This window comes from Arvicanthis niloticus, chromosome 2 (assembly GCF_011762505.2).
Source record: "Arvicanthis niloticus isolate mArvNil1 chromosome 2, mArvNil1.pat.X, whole genome shotgun sequence".
NCBI lineage: Eukaryota > Metazoa > Chordata > Mammalia > Rodentia > Muridae > Arvicanthis > Arvicanthis niloticus.
Window position 1 is genome coordinate 7,591,900 of NC_047659.1, and position 15,548 is coordinate 7,607,447.

Here is a 15,548-nt window from a genome sequence, read left to right on the forward strand (position 1 = left end):
GAGCAACCTGATGTGGCTGTGAGAGAGCCTGGTGGGGTCTGTGTGTCCCTGGGATGACAAGATGCAGATGTGGGTGGCCTGCACCTCTGGTCCTCTCCCACACCTGTAAGCCATGGGCATTGTACACAGCCAGGTCTTAACGTGTCTTCATGGATGTCTGGCTTCGGTTACTGCAGTGAAGAAACAACGTTTCATCATCAACAGCAGTGAGGGCAGGAGCTGCACACTGCCTTCCTCCCTGTGGCCCTGAAGGCCAACCAGTTTAGCTGAATCATAACCTGGGCTCAGTGAGAGATCCTGCCTTAAAGCACGAATGGAGAGTGATTAAGACAGACATTCAATATTGACCTCTGTAGAACATACATATATATGAGCTCAGGATTCTTTTTTTTTTTTTTTTTTTTTCCTTTCTTTGAATGTAGCCCAGAATGTTCAGGTCCTTGTGTGCAGACCAGGCTAATCGTGAATCCACAGAGTTCTGCTTGGCTCTGCACCCAAGTGCTAGGATTGAAGTCTTGGGCCACTACATTCATTTTAACACAGTTTTTTTTTTTTTTTTTTTCCCAGAGCTGAGGACCAAACCCAGGGTCTTGTGCTTGCTAGGCAAGCGCTCTACCACTGAGCTAAATCCCCAACCCTCACAATTCTAATTCTAGGTCTGAAAGTGTATCTTTGTGGCAGAGCGCTTTCCCAGCATTCACAAAGCCCCAAGTTCAATCCCCAGCACCGCATTATTCAAAAACAAAGCAAGCGGCAAAACTAAGACCTTTAGTTGGTCATTAACGTCCTGCCGTGTTTGTTTCATGTTTCCAGAGAACACAGAACAAGCTTCAGGTGTGAACTTTCATGAGCACCTCAGCAGGTTCATCTCTAGTGTAGTTTTCCAGTGTGTGGACCCATATCCCAGTTGCTCTGCCCTGTGTGTGCAGGAATTCCTACAGGACTTAACTCTAGTCCTACTGGAAAATGATGCAGGCATGGTGGTGCGGTTTGTCACCGTGGAGAGGGAGGAGATCAGGCATGAAGAGCCAAACGGCAGAGCCAGCCGTCTTTGGTTATAGGGTTAGGGAGTTCAAGGACAGCATGAACTTCAGGAGACTGTCTCAAAAAATAAAGGGACAGGTGAAGTGGCGCACATTTAAACAGTCCTGGTACTGAAGAGTCAGGGACAGGAGTCCAAGGCCGTCTCTGGCTACATAAGACCCTCTCAAGAAGGAGGAACACAGGGTGGGGGATGTGGTTCAGTTAGTAGAGTACTTTCCTGGCATGCAGGAATCGCTGGGTTCAGTCTCTATGGCATCATCTACACTAGGGATGGCAGTACACACCTGTGGCGCCAGCATTGTGGAGGTGAGAAGAGGATCAGGACAAGATGGTCCTTAGCAGCTCCAAAGGACTCCTGAGGCAAGCTGGGGCCCCTGAGACATTCAACAGGAACACCATGTGTTTGAGCTCTCTTCACCAGCTTGTCAGGTGTGACAGATGCCACTCCAGTGCTGGGAAGTAAGTGGTGTGTCTCAGCAGCCTTGTTGAGGTGTACTGTGTACCCCATAAGTGAGTTACTTTAAGGGTTTTGAGTAATGTACCAGCTGCTACAATATACTTCTAGAACATTCTGTCACCCTCTTGAGCTCTCTAAACCCTCCACCAGCTTTCTCCCCTCCTTGCTTTTTCTGAACCTTTCCTGTGAATTGGGTCATATCATATGGTCTTTGAGTTGGTGCTCATTCTGCTAGAAGAATATGAGAGTAATTCATTTTGCAGCTCAGGACAATTCCAGGCCTCATGTATGCTAAGCAAGTATCTGCCAGCTGAGCCAGACCTACTTCCTGGTTTTGTTGGGTTTAAAAAATTTTTTTGAATGTGTATTTGTGTGTGTGTGTGCGCACACACACGTGTGTGCCTGTCTGTCTGAGGGTTACCATTACTATGATGAAATACCATCACCAAAGCAACTTGAGGAGGAAAGGGTTTATTTGGCTTATGTGCCAAATCACTGTTCATCATTGAAAGAACTCAGGACAGATACTCAAGCAGTGCAGAAACCTGGAGTTAGGAGCTGATGCAGAAATTATGGAGGAGTGCTGCTTACTGGCTTTGCTCCCCATGACTTGCTCAGTCTGCTTCCTTATAGAATCCAGGATCACCAGCCCAAGGATGGCACCACCCACAATGGGCTGTGTCCTCCCCCATCAATCACTAAGAAAATGCCTTTCAGACTGACCTATAGCTCAATTTTATGGAGGCATTTTCTTACCTGAAGTTTCCTCTGGCAGAGCAATACAGCAGTACATACACAGAACCATCTCTCCAGGCCCTGCTTTTTTTTTTTTTTTTTTTTTTTTTTTTTTTTTTTTTTAACAACAACAACAAAAAACCCTGTCCCAGGGTCTTGCTATGTGCGTCTTACTGGCTTTGAACTCACCCCCTCTCCTCCTGTACCCCACCACATGCAGCAGCAGTCTTTGTCATCTCTGGAGCCTTGGAATTCCACAACCACCAAAAAATAGAAGTTCCTTGAGGGCCAGGGCAGCACCCAGGCTGATTGCATTCTCTCTTCATTCTGGGAGTGCTTAATGTCCTGTCACTGTTGAGGGCAGCCACCTCTCAGGAGGCAAGGGCGGGGAAGATGGTTTCCTCAGCTGTGGCTTTGTACACAAACTATTGTAATGGGTGCATGCTCAGAGACAAACTCCATGTCTCTAAATTCAGTGTCACTCCCTTGCTACTGCCCAGGGAAATCTGATGCCCTCTTCTGGTCTCCACAGGTATTGCATGCACATGGTACATATACATACAGGCAAAACACCACACACATAAAATAAGAATGAACAAAACAAGTGCTGTCTCCTAGGGCCACTGTGACTTGTACAAGGGACTCTCCTAAGGGATAGTCAGGACTTCATATGACACCGATCTAACTCTACTCTGAGGGAGGAAACAGAGCCCCTCATCCACACAGCTGGTCTGACCTCTGCCATGTCTCCTGGGCACACCTCCATCAGTAACAAACACACTCAGGTACATCAAAAGATGGATGTACCCAGGGATTTACTTGGTCTCTCTTGACCCACATGGGAACTGTAACTCAGTCCACACCTGAGATGGCAGCTGCCCCTGGTCCCAAATGTCCTCTGAGAGTAAAATGGGAATTAAACCAGTAGTTCATACCACTGAACACTCAGCAAGGTCAGCCATGGGCCACAGCAGGGAGAGCTCCATGGTCAGTGCCAAACACCTGATAGATGGCTTTAGATGTCACCCAGAATGACTGCACAGGCCCATCAGTTGTTCCTTCCCTGGGGGATTCTCACACAAGAAAGTCTAACTTTGCCGGGTGGTGGTGGCACATGCCTTTAATCCCAGCACTTGGGAGGCAGAGGCAGGCGGATTTCTGAGTTCGAGGCCAGCCTGGTCTACAGAGTGAGTTCCAGGACAGCCAAGGCTACACAGAGAAACCCTGTCTTGAAAAACCTAAAAAAAAAAAAAAAAAAAAAAAGTCTAACTTCTGAAACCCATGACCTATATAGCCATATGATTTCTGGAACTTTATCTAAGAATGTCACATATGAACATCAAATGAATGACTTTGAACTCTGGATCTTCATGCCTCAGCTTTACACACACACACACACACAATTTAGTTTTTAGTTTAGTTCCCCATCCTTGTTTTTTGTAATTTATTTGTATTGTAATTTATGTGCATTGATGTTTGAGGGTGTCAGATTCCCTGGAACTGGAGTTGCAGACAGTTGTGAGCCACCATGTGGTTGCTGGGAATTGAACTCAGGACTTCTGGTAGAGCAGTCAATGCTCGTAACCACTGAGCCGTCTCTCCAGCCCCCACTTTTGTTTTTGAGGCAGATTCTCAGGTATGCCAGGCTAACCAAAACCTCACTGTGTGACCTGAGGATTACCTTGAACTTCTGGTCCTTCTGCCTCTCCCAGGCTCTGGAATTATAGGCATGTTCCATCTGGCCCATTTCTTTTTTTGAGACAAATTCCAGCATGGGCTGGAATTCCATTATCCTACCTTTGCCTCTCAGATGCTACATTTTAGGGTATCCATCTAGCTAAATATTTTATATAATTAAAAAACACCAGAGGCAAGTGACTTACACCTTTTGTCTCAGCACGTGGGAGATAGAGGCAGCCAGATCTCAGTACCTTCAAGATCAGCCTGCAAAATGTTTAAGTAACAAGTTCCAGGCCAGCCAAGATTACAAAGTGAGACTCTGCCTCAAAAAAAAAAAAAAAAAAAAAAAAAAAACTCACATTACTTACTTACCCTCGGAGCCTCAGTGGCCCAACCCCACCCACCTCCCCCATGATCCTTGGATTCTTTTACCCAGCCAGGCTGGACCACAAGAAGTCCAGCTCTTCTCCCTGCTGGAGACTCACCCCAATAACTCCCACACATTTTCTGTTCTTCATCTTTCACTTCCTCGGGGATGCTCTCCTGTGTGTCAGAGACTCTGAGGAAGGGCAAGGCAGCCTCATCTTCCGTGCTCTGTCTCGGAGAACTATTCTAGGAAGCTCATGACCACTTCTCACACCTCTTTCTTTCAGAGGCTAATAATGACATTGCTTGAGAGAGAGCTAAGGGCAGGTGACAAGGAGGTGAGGCCAGTTGGCCTAGACAAGTTCAGGGTGGGTGGGGAGATGGAAGGGAAGCTGAACATAGCTGGGGGCAGTGGTCTTCCTAGCCCACAGCTGGATTCTGAGTCCCCAGCATGTCCTCAGCCTACTTAGACTAACCTACAATTCTGGCTTCTGCAGGCTGCCAGACTAAGTCACTCTGGCTAGTGATGACCTCAGAACATAGACTATAGAGGCAAAGGCTCCAACCCCAACCTACTGGGTTCCCCCAGAGTCCCCAGGCAGACCGAGAACCTGCTTTTTTTTTTTTTTTTTTTTTAAACTGTCTATGCACTGGTGCTTAGTGAGGTCAGAGAACCGTTGCATACTGACAGAGACAGACAAGGAAATAATTACAGTCCAGTGTAGCCAGAGATGAGGTAGGCAAAGGAGGTGCTATTGTGGGAGACCACTGGAGTGCCCCACCCCCTTTCTGAGGCAGCCCAGATTGGCATCCAACTCATGGAGATTCCCCTGTTTCTGTGGACGCCCTTCTCTTAATCTTGAGAACCTGAAGGTTTGAACTGACAAGCCAGACTGGGCCAGGCAAATGGAGCAGGAGTGTGTGCCCATTCCTAGCAGAGGAATTAGAAGAACTGGAATCTGGCCTAGACTCTAAGTAGGTCTGTTTGGAGAGAGTGAGTTCAGAAAGCGGACGTGGGTATGAGATGTGGCTGTTTCCCTCAAGAGTGTTTTGGAAAACAGAGAAGGGTGGATGGAACATCTGGACTTTACTGAAAATGGTCTCAAGTGGCCTCACTACAAAGCGTAATTGATGATTCATTCCATGTAAGATAACTATAATATGTGCTACATCGCAGAAGTTAGGACCAATAAGCTTTTAACAGAAAAGGGTCCTTTGTGGAACTGCACCTCTTGTCTGTGAGTAAAGAGCAGAAAATAATCAATCTAGGTCTTTGATCTCAGTTTACATTTATGGACACGAAGCCAGAACCTGGAGGACGAGGCAAAATGATGCTAAGGCAAGCCTGGGCTTCATAGTGAGGGACAAATTTGTTTTCAAAATGGGTCGGTTGAGACCCGGTGGTGCTGAGGCTCCCTCTCCACCGCGCTCTGGCTGCTCAGAAGCCTTAACTCTGGGCGCAGGTGCCAGCCGAACCAAAGCTCCCACCAAAGTACAACACGCCCCCCGAGATAGCGTCTGATTGGTTCGCCCTTCCCACACGCCGAGCCAAGCTTACGTTTTGATTGGCTGTCCTGTTCTCTGTCCTGCGCTGGAGCCCTCCATTCTCTTGATTGGCTAGACAGCTACCTGAGCTCGCACGGGATTGGACACTGGCAAAGCTGCGAGGGTCCCCGCTCTCTGATTCGCCGCACGGGCCAGCCTCACGGCCTGCACACTGAATGGCTGCGCCACTACCTGCCAGCGGCCTCGGATTGGGTGCGTGGCGTCTCCCCGGCGTGATAGGTCAGGACCACCGCCCCCCTTGCTCCCCATTGGCTGCTCCGCGAAGCCCGGTCTCCGGGTAAGATGGCAGCGGACGGACAGTGCTCGCTCCCCGCTTCATGGCGGCCAGTGACCCTCACCCACGTCGAATACCCTGCAGGTAAGAGCCTGCCCCGGCTCTGAGAATGTTCTCCCGGAGCCGGCGCCTCAGCCCCGAGCGTTCGGGGCCTCGCGGGCCGTCTTCGGGGCGCGGTGGAACCGCGGTGGGAACTGTCAAACAGCGAGCCTTGGTGGGGCTCGGCCGGCGCGCGCGCCGCGCAGGCGCAGTGAAGCGGCGATGAGCTGGGAGAAATTGTGAGCGGCTCGCTTGTACGCTCTGCGGCTGCGCGGCCGAGTCGCTCTCCGGGGTCCCGGGGTGCTGGTGGGCTGTACTGGGCCGGGGATCTGGGTGGAGCGGGCGAGGATCTGGGCCTGGACTTTGTCCCTTGTGCCCCGCCCTCCCCCGAGCCAGAGAGGCCTCACTCCTGCTGGGCCGTGCAGGGAGTTCCTTCACTATGCTGCGGGCTGCTCGCTGGGGAAAGCTCCCAGTTGCAGGGACTGTGCAAACCCAGGCCAGGTTTGGGAGAATTTGCAGCGCCACGCCCAGAGCAGCGCGGCAAGAGGCCGGCCGCCAAAGGGGCATGCAGCCCCCGGGAGCTTGACTTGTAAGAGCTTCCATCTGACACGCCTCTGGGAGCGCCCGCCTCTCTGGTGGGAAGGTCCATTAACCACGGTTCTAAAGTTCCGGCTCGGCTCCGTAGAGTGGAGCGGGAGCTTAGGCCTTGGGGTGAGACGTTTCCGGGCTCCAGGGTAGGCACCACCCCTCCAGTCACTTCATCTTAAGGGACTCCAAGTACAGTGTCTCCTTTCTGTAATGGTGTGTGACTCAAATGACCACAGGCCTGAGAGGTGCTGGGCACAGAGCCTGGCCCACAGAGGACACCCAGTAAAAACCTGTAGTTTCTATCTCTAGCTTGCCAGCACCCTCCCTGGGTAAATGTTTGTTGCTGAGCAGCCAGGGGCCCCTTGCTGGCCTCTGGTTGTCCAGGAAGGGCCTGTTCTCTTGGGTAGAGACCTGAGCGCTTGAGTCTGCTGAGAACGCAGGGCCACAAGCCAGGAGAACTTTGGCTCTGCATGTTCTGGGTTATACTTAAGGTGTGGCAGTGCAGGGATGGGCCCTATCAAAGTGCCTGTTCATTATCCATCCATCCACCCACCCATCCATCCATCCATCCAGCCAGCCATCCATTCCATTCCTTCTGCAGTACTGTAGCATCTCCCAAGTGCTAGGCCCTGGGCCAGCTCAGGGTTTGGAATGGTGAAGTCCCTGCACTCTGGTTCTGTGGGAAGTCTCTGCTCCAGAGGAGGGAAACCAGGCCTGAAGAAAAGGAGAGACTTGCCTGGGGCCTCCACAGCTTCCCTTTCCCTCCCTGGCCTCAGAGTAGCTTCTTGGAGGGCTCGTGGCCTTTCAGGTGAGAAGGCCCCTGCAGCTGTGCACAGCATGGCACATCCAGGCTGTGTGTGATGTGGGACCTGGTGGAGCCTGAGGACATCTGGCAAGGTGCCCCTGCACTTCATGTCACTCACTACACTGCACATGCTTCTTTCATGCCTGAGTCCTATGATGCGTCATACATTGCTACACTCAGAACAGTAGGGTAAAGAGACCTTGTCACTACCCTCATGGGACCTAAAGTACAGAGGGCAAAGAGAGCCCCCCTCCACCCCCCAGCTACTTATACCAACCTCATGACCCAGGTCCCAGTCACACATCTCCATCAGTCAGGCTGAGAGTTTGGGGACTATGGGCTCTCATCCGTGTGATCTGTGGCTGAGCTGGGTCTTAGCTTTTGTTTTTTGAGTTCACCTAGGCATCATCCTAGGTGGGGGAAGCCACGTGTGCACGGGTCCAGAAGTAGGACAGCACAGTGTGCTCAGGGAGCTAGAGTAATGTCCCTGCAACTGGAGCAGAGGGTGGGAGGGAAGTGGGCCAGGTCTGCACAGAACCTGGTAAGCAGGGCCTAAGGAAATGCATCCCAGGGGCAGGGGAGGCCTGTGGACCAAAGAGAGCTGAGGGTAGAGTCCCTGGCCTCAGGAAAGCCTCAGGGTCTTACTTGCTATAAGACAGCCTGACGAGCTGGTTCAGGGACCCTAGCTGTGCCCTGGCCTCATAGCCCAGCAGTTATCAGTTGAGCTGTGACAGAGTCAGGATCTCAGGTATGGGAAGACATGGGCTCAGAGGAAGGAGGGCACTCAGAGTCACTTAGTGGGATGTGGGACATCAGCATTTGAACCTAGGTTTCTGGCCAACTCAAGTCAGTCTTTCCTGGTAGGCTCAGAGAAGGTATATGTGAATCTATCCCTTAAGGCCTGGAATCTGCTCTCTGCCCTCTGTGGGTGTATGCCTGTTTATGTAAAGCCAGACTGCTGGTGCAGGCCGTTTCCCACAGTGGGTTCACCCAGCCTCTGTGATCACCACTGTGTGAGCGGCCTGTGTGCCAGAGACATTTGCCAGGGACTTGACATCACTTCTACACAGTTCTGGGAAAGATACATCCCAAAGGAAAGAGTGTGAATGTAGGGAGGTGGACTTGCCTACGATTCTGCAAGCAGCTCAAGATGCCACAGGAAGTGAATAGTGGCACCTGTCCCTAGAGTAGCTTTTTAGTTTGCCACCTTGTTTCAGTGTTGAGAGTGTGGCCTTTGGGCATGGCCTTGCCTGTCCAAAGACATGACTCTAATCTTAGCTTCTGCCTCTTGGAAAGGCCAGTGGTCCTCACTGCCTCCCTCCAGACTTTGACAGGACAGGAAACACAATGCCTTACCTGTGGAGAAGCTTTGAGAAGCTGCTAACTATTGTGGGGGGCCACTTCAAGCTGGCCCTGCTGGAGTCTTCAGTGTGACTCTATATCTGGTGCCTGGAAGAGCACCGGCTTCTCTGGCAGCCCCAGCCCTATGAGGGCAGCCCAGACACATGCCAGATCGGACCTTGGGTTCAGGCTTCTCTTCTGGCAGAGTGATGGGTACAATATCTCAACCAGGCCAGAAACTGGCCTCCATCCAGGTCCTATGTCTCTCTGATTGTGTAACTTGTAACAAGTCACATAGCCATGCTAAGACTTACTTCCTTCTGTAAAATGGGGACAAAGAGACACCTTCTTAAAAGTCATGGTGTGTGGATCCCTTACAACTGTGTATGTGTGGGGGAGGGAGTTGGGATGTCCATGGCTGTGGTCCTGGACTCTAAGACCTCTCCTTTTGTTTAAACCCTGTTGGCTTTCAAGGGGCTGAACCTTTTTCTGATCCCATGCTCTGTCTCATGCTGTTCCTCTGTCCCCACAGGTGATCTGTCTGGCCACCTCCTGGCTTACCTGAGCCTCAGCCCTGTTTTCGTCATTGTTGGTTTCGTGACCCTCATCATCTTCAAGCGAGAGCTACACACGGTGAGCTTTGGCCCCAGCCGTTGACCAGTACCCTCTTTTGGTCTACGGTGCCTTCCCCTGCAAAGCCTGTGGGGTCTCCTGGCTGGGTCCAGGTCATTCACTCAGTGGTCTGGGCTGTCCATTGAGAGGCCATGATCACAGGGACTGGGTGGCAGCCAGCAGGTGTGTAGAGGTCCAGCTGAGTGCCCGTCTCTCCCAGCAGATTTCATTCCTTGGGGGACTGGCACTGAATGAGGGTGTCAACTGGCTGATCAAACACGTCATCCAGGAGCCTCGGCCCTGTGGAGGTAGGGCTGAGATGTAGGACCCAGGGCTCCATGTTGGACATTGTGAGGAAGCCTCTATCTTCCCATGATGCCCTGTTCTTTTTCTCCCCCAGGCCCACACACAGCAGTGGGCACTAAGTACGGGATGCCCTCCAGCCATTCCCAGTTCATGTGGTTCTTCTCTGTCTACTCCTTCCTTTTCCTGTATTTAAGGTGAGTGCCCCCGCACCCCTGCTGTGCAGCTCTGCTCTGCGGGGCTGCTGGACTAAGGCCTGTGAATGGGACCTGGGGCTGTTGGGAGGCCTGGATCCAGGTTGTGGGCTGAGGCTGTCTGATGCACCTCTTTTCCCAGAATGCACCAAACAAATAACGCCAGGTTCTTGGACTTGCTGTGGAGGCACGTGCTGTCTCTAGGGCTTCTTACGGCAGCCTTTCTCGTCTCCTATAGCAGGTATGGAGGGAGGAGGAGCCCCAGCCCTGCAGCCTGCCCACCTAGTTCCTGTTAGGTCTTGGTCTCTTTTGAACAGCCTCTGTGGACCTGGGCCAGACACTGTTGGTTTTGACTGGGTAAAGAATCCAGTCTCTCATTTTAACAGACGGGCTCCCACTGCCCTTTTCAATGTAGCAGATAAGCAATGATTCTAATGGTAGCTTCTTGCATTAGCCATTTGTCCCCAGCTCTCTGTGGAGTGGTGGGCTATGTGGATAAGCTCTGGCTTAAGAACTGGGCAGAAGGGAGCAGGTGTGGAGATGGGCTTGTTTCTGCATGCCTGCTGCCCTCTGGATGTGCCTATTTTATCTGTGTGTCTTCACACCTAGACCCAGGATCCTGAGGAACCTGTTAGGAACGTCAGGCATGGGGTATTGTGTAGGCCTTCCCTGGTTGGCTCTCATGAATTTCCTTTCTGGCCTTGTCCCAGGGTCTACCTGCTGTATCACACCTGGAGCCAGGTGTTTTATGGGGGTGTTGCTGGAAGCCTCATGGCTATCGCCTGGTTCATTATCACCCAGGAAATCCTCACCCCACTGTTCCCCAGGATAGCAGCCTGGTAAGCACTTCCCCTTCCCAGCTCTGTGTCCCTGCCCTTCCTGTAGTTACATCTATGGAGAGCTTTGTGTTCTGGATGGCCCAGTGTCTGGTGGCACAAGGCTTAGAACCCACTCTCCTGGCTACCACCTCCCCCAGTGGCTTCGGGGTCTCTCAGGTTCAGCAGCCAGAGTGACCTCTGTCCTTGGCTCACCACTTAGAGACTTAGAGGACAGCCAGAGTCTTGTGGGGCCTTGGAGGAGCCTGTAGGGGCTCCAGGAACTGTTGGGACATCTGGCTTTGTAGCCTGCTCACATCCTCACTGCGGCCTTGGCCTTTGGGTATCTGTCTGTCTCTCCAGGCCCATCTCCGAGTTTTTCCTCATCCGGGACACGAGCCTCATTCCCAATGTGCTCTGGTTTGAGTACACAGTAACCAGGGCAGAAGCCAGGTGAGTTAAGGGATCAGCAGTCATCACTGCCTACCCCAACCCCACCCGTTAGGAAGGCTCCTCAGAAGCTAAGTACTTGCTTTGGTTTCTGACACTGACATATGCTGTGCTCCCATTTTTTCAGGTGGGTAAGCTGAGGCTCAGAGAGAAGGAAGCTGCTTGAGATCTGTTAGTGGGTGAGGGAACAGGTGGGAAACTGCTGGCCCAGTGTGTCTGCTTTTACCTCTAAAGCCCAGGTCTGGAGAGCTGTGCCTCGGGGCTTTTCAGGGCCCATGAGTGTGACCATCTTCAGTTGACTAGCTTTCTATTAGGTGGGTAAGCTGAGGCACACTGAGCTGGGGGCCAGCTTGACACTGAGTACAAGTTGGAGCAAAGCTGGGCTTTGGTGCCTCCTGACTCACACTCTTCTACTTAACTTTCCTTAGTCTGGGATGGAGGGACAGCCAGCTTCTCCCTAGGTCCCCGAGGAAGCCTGGGAGATTTTCCAAGAGGGTAATAGAAGCCATTGGGAAGGGTGGAACAGGTTAGGTGTCCAGCATAAGCAGTGTGTTAGTTAGTACACCAAGGTCCACATTATCTTAACAAGCTTAAGGGTAAAGCCTGGATCCATGAGGAAAGGGGATTTGAGGGTTAGGGCAAGGCAATCCCATTAGTGGCAGAAAGGCCCCAGATACCTCAGGCTCAGCTCTCCACCTGGCTCCCAGAGTGGCCAGTGCTGTCTTGCCCTGCTCAGCCAGCTGCCACCTGCCTTCATTCTCTCCCTGGCACCTGTTCCGTGTCAGGCTGTGTGCAAAGGCTGAGCACAGAGTGAGACAGCCAGGCTCCCACCCTCCTGGTGTTCAGAGCAGCGGGGAGCATGAGGAAGGAAGGGCCGGCCACACAGTTCGATCCGTGTTAGGGAGTGAAGCTCAGAGGCTTAGAGAGTGACAGGCTCCCAGAGTAGAGCAGGTCGCAGGTCAGTCTACTGGCCTCCCAGGAGGAAGCAGGCCTGAGTGATGCCAACAAGCAGGCCTTTGCAGCAGGGCTGACAGAGAGGCATCTGAGAAGAGGAACAGCATGCATGATGCTCTTGAGACAGACAGATGGGTGTAGGAGAGCCGGGGAACAAGTTGGAGGGCTGGGGCCACACCGCACCAGGGTCCTGTGGGCCATGGTTAGCTCTCTAGTTCTATGGGTACCTCACACAAGCGCTGTTCTCTCTGAGCCTCAGCTAGCCCTCCAGAGAACAGCAGAGATTCCTCTGCTTTCATCCTGGGCACCTCTTCAGTGCACTTTCCTCTGCTTGCATCCTCTTACAGGAAGAGCACACCATCTTCTGCAGCTCCTTTGGTGGTAGCAGAACCTTGGGCTGACTTCTCTGTAAAGGAACTCCCCACACTTAGTCAGGCCCAGCCAAGTGCCACTGACCTTTCATGTCTTGTCCCAGCCCTGTCCTGCCTTCCCCTGGCTTACTTCCTGAGCTCGAATCCTGGGTCATCATGATACACCCCAGCCAAATGCTCTTCAGGTCCCAGCCCACAGCAGGAGCTCAATTGGCCTGGCTCTGGCCCAGGTGGCTATGGTTTGATGTTGAGACTAAGCTGGGAGCTGCGGGACTGACTGGGCCACTCAGTACCAGACATCCCCGGATCTAAGGCAGCCCCATTTTGCAGGAACAGACAGCGCAAACTGGGAACAAAACTGCAGTGACTGGTGGGAGTGGCTGGGTCGAGCCTCCGAATCTGGCCTGCACCATGCCTTGCAGGATGGACAGAATGATGAACGGAGGGGTGAAGCAGAGACCTCTACAGACCCGAGTCACCAAGTGGAGCCTTTTTTTTTCTTATTTTAATTTTATGGACATAGTGGACCAAAGTGCTGAGTCAGGTCCTCAGCCAGGACCCTGGGAGGGCCTGCTGTGTGGGGGTCACATGGCCAGAGCCCTTGTCTCTGCTGCTGCCAGCCCTGACTGGGTTAGAAAGTGCTCTTGGCATGAGCCTCAGTGTGTGGATAGAGCACGGGCAGAGCGCTTGCACCTCTGGTCCTGAGATCAGGAACTCCAGGTAGCGGAGTGCGCACTATTTATTCTTTTGGGATGTAGAGTTCATGTTGAAGAGGCTGCTCCGTGGTGGCTGCCCTGTGTACAGAGGGCCCAGGTTAGCTCCCAGACCCTGTGCTCTGAGCCTCGAGCAGGACAGCCTGCCTCCTGCTGGGCCTGAGCAGGGCCTGGGGCCAGGAGTGAGGCATCCCCTGTTCCTGCCACCATTGCCATTCCAGAACCCTGTCAGTGTTTTCTTGTCTGGGGCAGGGCCCAGAGCCAGCACCCATCCTGGGCTGCTGGCTTGTGTTCTTCCCTGTATCAACCCGACATCACAAGGGCTTTCTCTGGTCCTCTATCCCTTCCTGACAAAAGAGCCTGCACAGAGGGTGAGCACACCCAAGCGTTTACAGCTCCTTTTGTCTGGCCATCCGGTAGCAGTCTGTCTTCATCCCCACTTGAACAAAAGAGAGGACCCAGAAGCTGGGATGCTGGCAGTGTGGCAGTGCACCCACCCTCCCCCATCGCCTGCCCCATGTGCTCTGGATTTGTCCCTGTCCTTCCTGGCCTGCCCTGGAGGCTGGAAACTAGTGCAGGTTGACCCTGGAGTCTGCCTGGGTGTGGGCTCTCTGATCCCCACCTTCCCAGCTTTGAGGAGTCCCTTTTAAGGGGCTCTCTCCAAGTTGCCCTGCCACAGCTGTGGAGATGCTTCCAGAACTGAAGCAGCCCCTGGGGGAGCTGTTTGAACCCTCCCCCGTTTCTCTGTGGAGGTCCCTAACCTGCTGCTGAAGCACAAGTGTTTGGTGCTTTCCTTTGTGTTTGTTAAAGGCCGAGTCCAAGCCCCTCAGATGCCAGGGCCAGGGCTGGTTTCTAGGGAGGTAGGTCAGTCACATCCCTCTCCTTCCCCTAGGATTTTTATTTTTTACTTTTTGCCTGAGACAAGCCAAGTGTGAGGTGGTTTAAGAAAACAAATGAAATTGTTTACTATTGTTTTCAAATAAAATCTGAAACTCTGGAGGCTGAGTATACATTACTTGAGCTCCTGAAGGAGGCTGGGGTGGCTGGGACACACATGGCCCTCAGTGACAAGGATGTGGCGAGACCACGAAGTCACAAGCATTTCCAGGATAGTCAGTCACCTCTAGCCCCCAAAGTGAGGGTTTGAATGGTCCCCGGTATCTGCCACAGGCCTGCCAACCTCTGGTGCCTATGCCATGGATGTCTGGTCTGTGCTCCTGTCAGAAGCCTTCCCTGCCTGGCTACCTCTGGCCAGGTTTTCCTCCATAGAGTAGTCCTGAGGACTGGGGAGCATCTGCCCTTCACAAGACTCCATGTCCAGCTCCACTTGCATCGTCTGCCCCACTGAGGAGACTTGTACCTCAGAACTGCTGCCACCAAGCTGGTGGCCAGAGGCCTTGCCGCACTGAGTGAGTACAGGCTAGTTGAGGCAGGTAGTTTTCTTCCCTGGCCACACCCTCTGGGTGAGGGTGTATGGGAGACGCACCCTTACCTGTGGGAAGCCTGCTGAAGCCAGTGGAGGGAGGCCACGGTCCTGACAATTATGACTTCTAACCAGTAGTGACCCCAGGAGAGAATGTATTCTAGACTTCAAATTACTGTTACAGTTTTTAGTTACAGTGGAGGCCAGCTCTTCTCTAGTCAGAACTAGGATACACCCCTGGGGAAATCTGGTTAGCCCGTGCTAGCATCCTGGCTAGGCAGTTCCTTTCTGTATACTTGCTACCCTGGGACAGCTGAGGGGTGTGGTGTGAGCCTGGGTGAGCTGAGCTTTAGGACCTCAGACCTTTCCTGCCTTACAGATGACTAATGTACTCTTGGGAGCCTGCCATTCAGTAGCAATGGCATTAGCTTCTCTGAGCTTTCATCACATGGAAACTGGTACATGGTGCAGGCCCTGCCTCAGGTGACACACAGGTCAGTCAAGCCATGAAGCACTTCCTTCACAGGTGTGCCAGCCTCCCAGCGTCACATTCCAAGCACATAATGTACCCAGGGACTTTCACAGGACATGTACCCTCTAGCAAGTGTCAGGGTTGGGGACTCTGATAGTGGTTGCTTCTCCAGCCCACTTCCAGTCAGCATTTGCTTGTATGGACTGGGCATCTAGCATGTCCCTGCTGCATTACCCCTCCTGTTGAGTTCAGTGCAGGGCAGCTGCACCTGGCTTTGGGCTGGTGAGTGTTTGCCATCCCAGACCCATAGCATTCCACTAACCATGGGACTTGGGAAGGCCTAAAC

General features: G+C 52.6%; 1 protein-coding gene across 1 annotated transcript; it reads left to right on the top strand.

Annotated features, from left to right (window-relative positions):
- The first annotated feature begins 5,993 nt into the window (after nt 1-5,993).
- Dolpp1 (dolichyldiphosphatase 1) lies at nt 5,994-14,304 on the top strand. Its single transcript, XM_034495209.2, has 8 exons — nt 5,994-6,206; nt 9,428-9,528; nt 9,731-9,815; nt 9,908-10,007; nt 10,147-10,245; nt 10,715-10,843; nt 11,183-11,272; nt 12,925-14,304. Exons 1-8 carry the CDS (start codon nt 6,131-6,133, stop codon nt 12,959-12,961), a joined length of 717 nt encoding a protein of 238 aa, XP_034351100.1. The 5' UTR covers nt 5,994-6,130; the 3' UTR covers nt 12,962-14,304.
- Nucleotides 14,305-15,548: the final 1,244 nt, after the last annotated feature.